Here is a 6,846-nt window from a genome sequence, read left to right on the forward strand (position 1 = left end):
ATTGGAAAGATGTGACTCTTTCTCCAATTAATGTGCAGCCCTGATACTGACTCAAACAGTATGAGAACTATCCTCAAAATTTTTAGTTGGCTGTCTTCTGCATCACAAAAAATCAAAGTGTCATCTGCATATTGCAGATGGGTGATTTCCAATCTAGTATTCACCTCTTTGACCACATTAAAACCCCTTATCCAATCATTCCTATGCGCTGTTTTAATCATACTGTTCAGGCCTTCCATGACTAGCAAAAATAAGAAAGGTGAGAGTGGATCACCTTGTCTCAAGCCTCTGCTTGCCGGAAAGAAACCTTCGGGGGAACCATTTATTAGTATTGAGAACTTGACAGTGCTAATGCAGAACCTTATCCATCTTATCCACTTCCTCCCAAAACCCACACTATGTAGAATTCCAAGCAAATACTCCTAGTTAACATGGTCATATGCCTTCTCTATGTCCAGTTTACACATTATGCCTGGGATTTTATCCTTCACTCTTGAGTCAAGACATTCATTTGCAATGAGAACAACATCAGTGATCTGTCTTCCTTTCAGAATGGCCATTAGTTGAGTGTCAATCAGCTTTGGCATCACCTTCTTTAGCCTTTCTGTAAGAATTTTGGAAATAAGTTTGTAGACACTTCCAATCAGACTGATTGGTCTAAAATCTCTCAATTCTTTGGCTCCATTCTTCTTTGGAACGAGTGCAATGTAAGTTGCATTAAGGCTCTTTTCAAAAACTTCCTGAGAATGGAAGTTCCGGATAGTAGCCATCACATCCCCCTTTAGAATCTCCCAACACTTCACAAAGAAGCCCATAGTATACCCATCTGGACCTGGTGCCTTGTCTATAGCACATGCCTTTAGCCCTTTCAGGACCTCATCTTCTTCAAAAGGTTTCTGTAAATCTTGTTGCTCCTCCCTGTTGATTACTGGACAGGGGTGCATGTTGTCAGCAGGTCTCCAATTTTCAGTCTCACAGTACAACTTCTTATAAAATAAAACCACCTCCCTCTTGATATCTGTTGCTTCTGTTAGTTCATCACCTTCCACCACCAATTTATCAATGTGATTGGTTCTTTTGTGAGCATTTGCAATCCTTTGAAAGAATTTAGTGTTCTTGTCCCCTTGCTTAATCCACAATGTCCTTGATCTTTGCCTCCAAGCTATCTCTTCCTTTTTAGCATAGTCTTCAAACTCTTTAGTTAAACTTGCCTTTTGAATTACTTCAACATCAGACAGAGGTCTGTCCTGTTGAATATTGTCAAAATCAGTAATTCTATTGAGCAACTCTTTTTTCTTCTTTTCCAGATTTCCATAAGTGTTTGAGCTCCACTCTTTTAATTTGGTCTTCAAAGCTTTCAACTTAGAAGCTAGAATATAGTCTGGCCTTCCTTCAAACTCAAAAGTTGTCCACCATTCTTTGACTCTTTCATTAAAGCCTTCAGTCTCCAGCCACCATCCTTCAAATTTGAAGTAGGATTTGGTATAGATCCAATAACCACTTGCGAGTGCGATTGGTGAGTGATCTGAACATACTCTTGGCATCAATTCCTGCTTTACATTGTTGAAATTTCCCCCCCATTCAGTAGAGTACATTATTCTGTCAATTCTGGAACCATATTCTGCATTGTTCCCCCCCGTCCATGTGTAATTACCTCCCTCAAGTTGAGGATCAATCAACTCCATATCCTCAATCATATCAGAAAATTCTGACATATAAATGGAGTTCCTTGAACAGTTCTTCTTCTCTGAAGCATACCTTACAATATTAAAGTCACCCCCTAGGATCCAGGGTCCAGAAAATAAACCCCTAACAGCCCCAATTTCCCACCAAACTTCTTGTCTTTCAAGATTGCAGTTAGGTGCATACACCCCTGTCATATGCCATTCAAAATCACAATTTCTTGATTTGAATCCACAAGTTAGAGTATAGGCACCAATTTCCACAACTTTCCCCTCCCAATGTTTACTGTCCCAAAGCATTAGTATCCCCCCTCTAGTGCCACTAGCCTCCAATTGGGCGTATTTAACTCCCCTGCTTCCCCATACCTGTCTAATTGCCTCCCCATTTTCACCTTCTAGCTTTGTTTCCTGCAAACATATGACATCTGCCTTCCATTCCTGAAAAACACTGTTGATAATTCTCCTCTTATCTCTGCAATTTAATCCCCTCACATTCCATGATATTATCTTCACATTCATCATGTATTTATAGCTTTTCCTTTCCCCCTGGTTCTCGAACCATTACTTTCAAAATTCATATCAATGGCCAGCCCCTTAAGTTCCTGCACACCCCTGGTTTTGATATGTTCCCCTACTGTGTTTGTTGGTTCCTTGGTTACGATGTGCCTCTTGTTGTCTATTTTCATGAAGAGTTCTAACGCTTCCTTTCTGCATCCATCAAAAATCACCCCACACTCCTTGCTCATCCTGATAACAGATGCTATGATAACAAAGCTAATTCAATAGAGAAAGTCAAATGGAACTGCTTGACTACTTTTTATTTTTGGTGTAAAGAGGAAGGGATAGAAGAAGCTGCACAAATTTTGGATTTTATAGGCACTTTGTAATCTATTAGCCTTTTTTGTTTTTTCTCTTGTTGGAAACCAATTTTTGGAGGTCTCCAACATATCCTTAATGCTGATGAATACAACACTATCTTTATCAAAAAAATAAATAAAAATTTGTCACTTATATTTGATAAAATTCTTCCCATTCTTTCAAGTAAGCAGAGCACAAAAAATAGCATGGTTGTTTGCCTTACTTTTTCTTGAAACAAGACAATGATACAATTGAGATTTACAATAACATACTATCTTGTACATGATGTTTGGTGCTGTCAAAGTGACTTTGGTTAAAATTTTCTTTGTGATTATATGATGGGCATCTTGTAGGTATATTTACGCTTATGTTTTTAGATAAGTGGTACGCTAAGTAAAATGATTGATGTCCTTTGGCAAATTAGTACATTTTTATGACTCATAAATTCAAAGTCATGCTTACTTATGCAATGCATTTCCAGAGCATTGACACTATCACGTGATGTTTTTGGTACAAGCCTAACTTTCCCAGAAGAATTATTACTTCTCCTACAGCCAATATATGTTAGTCAAGTTGATTTCTTAATCACCATGCCCTTTCAAAATAACATGCAACGAGAGTATACGCATTGTACAGGGAGTCTATATATTTATGTTTCCGCAACATATCGAAGATGGCTTATTGTCTGACTTGCTGATCCTGGGTAGCTATGTGTATACTGTTTCAGATTAGGCAATACCGGCACTTGGAGGATGGCTCGGTGAATGTTGTAACTCGTGGGCAGCAACGTTTTCGTTTGAGGCGCCGCTGGATGGATGTGGAGGGATCAGTAAGTGTACAACACGTATTATTATATTTATTTTTAAAAAGGTATCCTTAATTTTTTTATCTTCATAAATTCATGTTCCGTTGCATCTTTTTGTCTAGCCTTGTGGGGAGATACAGATCGTCAAAGAAGATTTGCCGTTAAGAACACCCAGAGAGGCTGTTGGAAGATTAACACCATTAAGTATCTTCCGATCTAGTGTACATAGTCAAATACCACCGATAAATCGCTCTCGAGCTGACCAATATGGCTTTGGGAATGAAAATGACTCGGATGCAATGTCAGAGGAAAGTTTTGAAAGTGAACTTTCACCCACAGAAAGGAGGTTGCACCAGTCTGCTCTTGTTTCTTGTGATATGCTTGATGAGTCGGCGAGCAGTGACGATGAGAATATTGACCAGCAGTTTCGTATCCAACCTGCGAGATCTCCTTTTGATAGTTTTAGAAGGTCATTCAGCACGGGGAAAAACCAAGAGGCTGATGGTGTGAGGCTTGCTTTAGGAAAAAGGTCTATGCCAACAGACAACACATGGAAAAAGTATTCTCTAAACCAGTTTCGTGAAGCTCCAAGGGCCTTTTTGCCCAGTTGGGTTTACCAGATGTACGATTCATACTCTCTTGCTCAAAGGGCAGCAGGTCAGGTGGTCTTCACTTTCTCCTTTTAGAAAATTATGGATGATGAATGTTCCAAATTTGGTCACACTAGTTTGGACTCTTTAGTAGCTGCAGTTATGACATTGAAATAATGGTGAAAATACCTTTCTTCCTTTTCTCCTCATAAAATCATTTTAGAGAAATTACATATGCTACAATTTGGGTATTTCGAATTGAAATTTAACTCATGCTACGTGTGGTTTATGCTATTCATGTGTTGTCTCCTCCATCTTGCCATAAGAGGGGCTTCTCTTTGCTTAACACTGAGCTATCAACTTGTCTTAGATGGAAATCGCCTGATTTCTTGACGACAATCATGGATAGACTAATCCATAAAAATGTGAACTATTTTCACTGTTAATCTCAGTACGTTTGTGGTCTCGAGCGCACTTTGATAATTTATTCTTCTGGTGTTTTCTCGGCTTTGATTCAAGGGGGTCATTTGAGTAAGAAGTTACATTATCCGTAGAATTGAGACGGTTATATTAATATTAAGTTGAAATTTTGCAGGTCGATGGAAACAGATAGTCAGGGCACCAAGCATGGACAGTTACATAGCGAAGCCAGATCTTCTTTCATTTCATATTGCAAGTAAGATGCCCGTGTCTGAATCAACAAGGCAAGAGCTTTTGGAGATTGATGGAATATCCTATAGATTGAGACGGGAGATTGAATTGCTTGAGAGTTTTGACTGTGTTCGGTGTAGAAGTTGTGAGGTAATGTAGAAAATGATGCTTACTGATTTTAAATAACTGAATATTGTGTCACTAGCTGTTCCATTTTTCCCTTCTCGAGGACACTAATTGCGATGTGGATAACGACACTAACGCTAATCTGCTGTTTTAAATAAGTTAAATATTGTGTCACTAATTGTTGTATTTCTCCCTTCTCATAGACTTTAATTGCCAAACGGAGCAATATGTTGGTGATGTCTAGTGAAGGCCCTCTCGGTGCTTACGTAAATCCACATGGTTATGTACATGAGATAATGACACTATTTAAAGCAAACGGGTTGGCTGTTATTGGAAATCCTGTTAAAGAATACAGCTGGTTTCCTGGGTAAGTTATTTTCACTTGGCTGATTTTTATGGTTAACTATGTCTTGTGTCAATCATTTCCATAATTTGATCTTATTTGACGAAATGCATGAGTAGTGGGATACTACTAATCACACTAAGGTGTCGGATGAGAGTACGTTGAAGAACTCACTGCTCGACATCAGTTGTGATAGAAGTGTGATTTATACTTGGAAACATTTCATCGTTTTAGCCTCTTTTTCACTCATCTGCAACATGAGAAGGTAGTCTGCTCTCCCTGCATTTAATGGAAATCGATGCAACTGGACATCGATAATAGAGTATAGTGATTTATTTTTCAATGGTGAATTGCAACCATGTCTACATGCTCTGGTTTCTGCTGCAATAAGATATGATCTCTCAATTGCTATATCACGAAATCTCGGTGTGAAGAGATTTGATAACTAAGAATGACGTTTGTTGTATGTAGGTATGCCTGGTCAATCGCTGAATGTGCCACTTGTGAAACTCAATTGGGATGGCTTTTTACTGCTACAAAGAAGAAACTTAAACCCAGATCATTTTGGGGGATTCGAAGTTCCCAAGTTGCTGACGATTCACGTTGAAGCTATGGTATTCGTCGACCTGGTTTGTAAATTTGAATGCTAACTTCTGTTTTAGAGCTTTTGTACTTCAATAATAGCTCTTTCCTAGCTAATCTGAGTTGTAATATTTCATTCTCTTTATTACATACTAGTAAAATTACCCGTGCTTCGCGCGAATTTAATATCACGGAATTTATAAAATAATACTTATAACATATCAGTCATTAAAACTAAAACATTATGTTATCTTACATACTAGATTACGTAGTAACAAACATTAATATTGTAAATGTAAATGAAAATTATTACATCTTATCATTTATTCTTAATAATATAAGCATAAATTAATGACTGTAAAAATACATATCAGGATCTGTAACATAAGTAATGTTATCAATGAGCCCTCAACAGGATCAAAGTACACAAATATTTAGTTGTGAAGAAGAAGAAGAGGTGGTTCAAAATTTCGTTGTTTTAAAATGAGAAGAAATCCTTCTATTTATAGATATCAAATGGTAGTGTGAACAAATGTTTATTGTGCCTTATCAAAAAAGTTACAACTATTTGGAAAAGTTGCAACCCTTGAAAAGGTCACAACTTTTCATAAAAGTCGCAACTTTTCATTAAAGTCACAATTTTTCATTAAAGTCACAACTTTTCATAAAAGGGGAAGGCTAGTTTTGAAAATAAATAAATTAAAAGAAAATTCTGATTTGTGGTGACGCTATGTAGGCGGGCCTAAGGTTCTCTTTTATATATATATATATATATATATATATGATATGATTTGAGCTTTGTCTGGGTTAAGATTTACATTGGCTTGCCGCTGGCATATCAGTTTTGAGAGTGTTAATGAGATAAAATTACAACAATATTTTTACTTGGAGAACATTTACGTTAGTTGCTTGGGGAAATGACTTATAAGTACTTCAGTCACAAATGTTATGGAGTATCATTGTTGTGGAAAGTGTGAGTAAAGAAAATCACACATGATTTTTTAGTAGAATCATGAGTTATGGATAATTCAAATCCGAAAACATGTGGTAACAACAAAGAGTTTACACAATCATGAGAAATTTGGCAACGCTCATACTTTAAGGTCTATGGAAATTGCCTCTCTACTACTCTACAATGACAGGGGTAAAGCTACGTACACTCTCCCATCCTCCAGATATAGTGCAAACCACAAGGCATCACCCCCCCCC

General features: G+C 37.4%; 1 protein-coding gene across 1 annotated transcript in view; it reads left to right on the top strand.

Moving 5' to 3' along the window:
- Positions 1 to 5,828, top strand: part of LOC102599009 (uncharacterized) — a 12,116-nt gene extending 6,288 nt beyond the window's left edge. Inside the window, exons 6-10 of the mRNA XM_006342454.2 lie at positions 3,268 to 3,369; positions 3,468 to 4,002; positions 4,531 to 4,736; positions 4,916 to 5,079; positions 5,527 to 5,828. Of these exons, the coding sequence (XP_006342516.1) occupies positions 3,268 to 3,369; positions 3,468 to 4,002; positions 4,531 to 4,736; positions 4,916 to 5,079; positions 5,527 to 5,662 (1,143 nt within the window). The 3' untranslated portion in view covers positions 5,663 to 5,828. The remainder of the gene's footprint in view (positions 1 to 3,267; positions 3,370 to 3,467; positions 4,003 to 4,530; positions 4,737 to 4,915; positions 5,080 to 5,526) is intronic.
- Positions 5,829 to 6,846: the final 1,018 nt, after the last annotated feature.

Source organism: Solanum tuberosum, unplaced genomic scaffold, assembly GCF_000226075.1.
Source record: "Solanum tuberosum cultivar DM 1-3 516 R44 unplaced genomic scaffold, SolTub_3.0 scf00034, whole genome shotgun sequence".
Classification (NCBI taxonomy): Eukaryota; Viridiplantae; Streptophyta; class Magnoliopsida; order Solanales; family Solanaceae; genus Solanum; species Solanum tuberosum.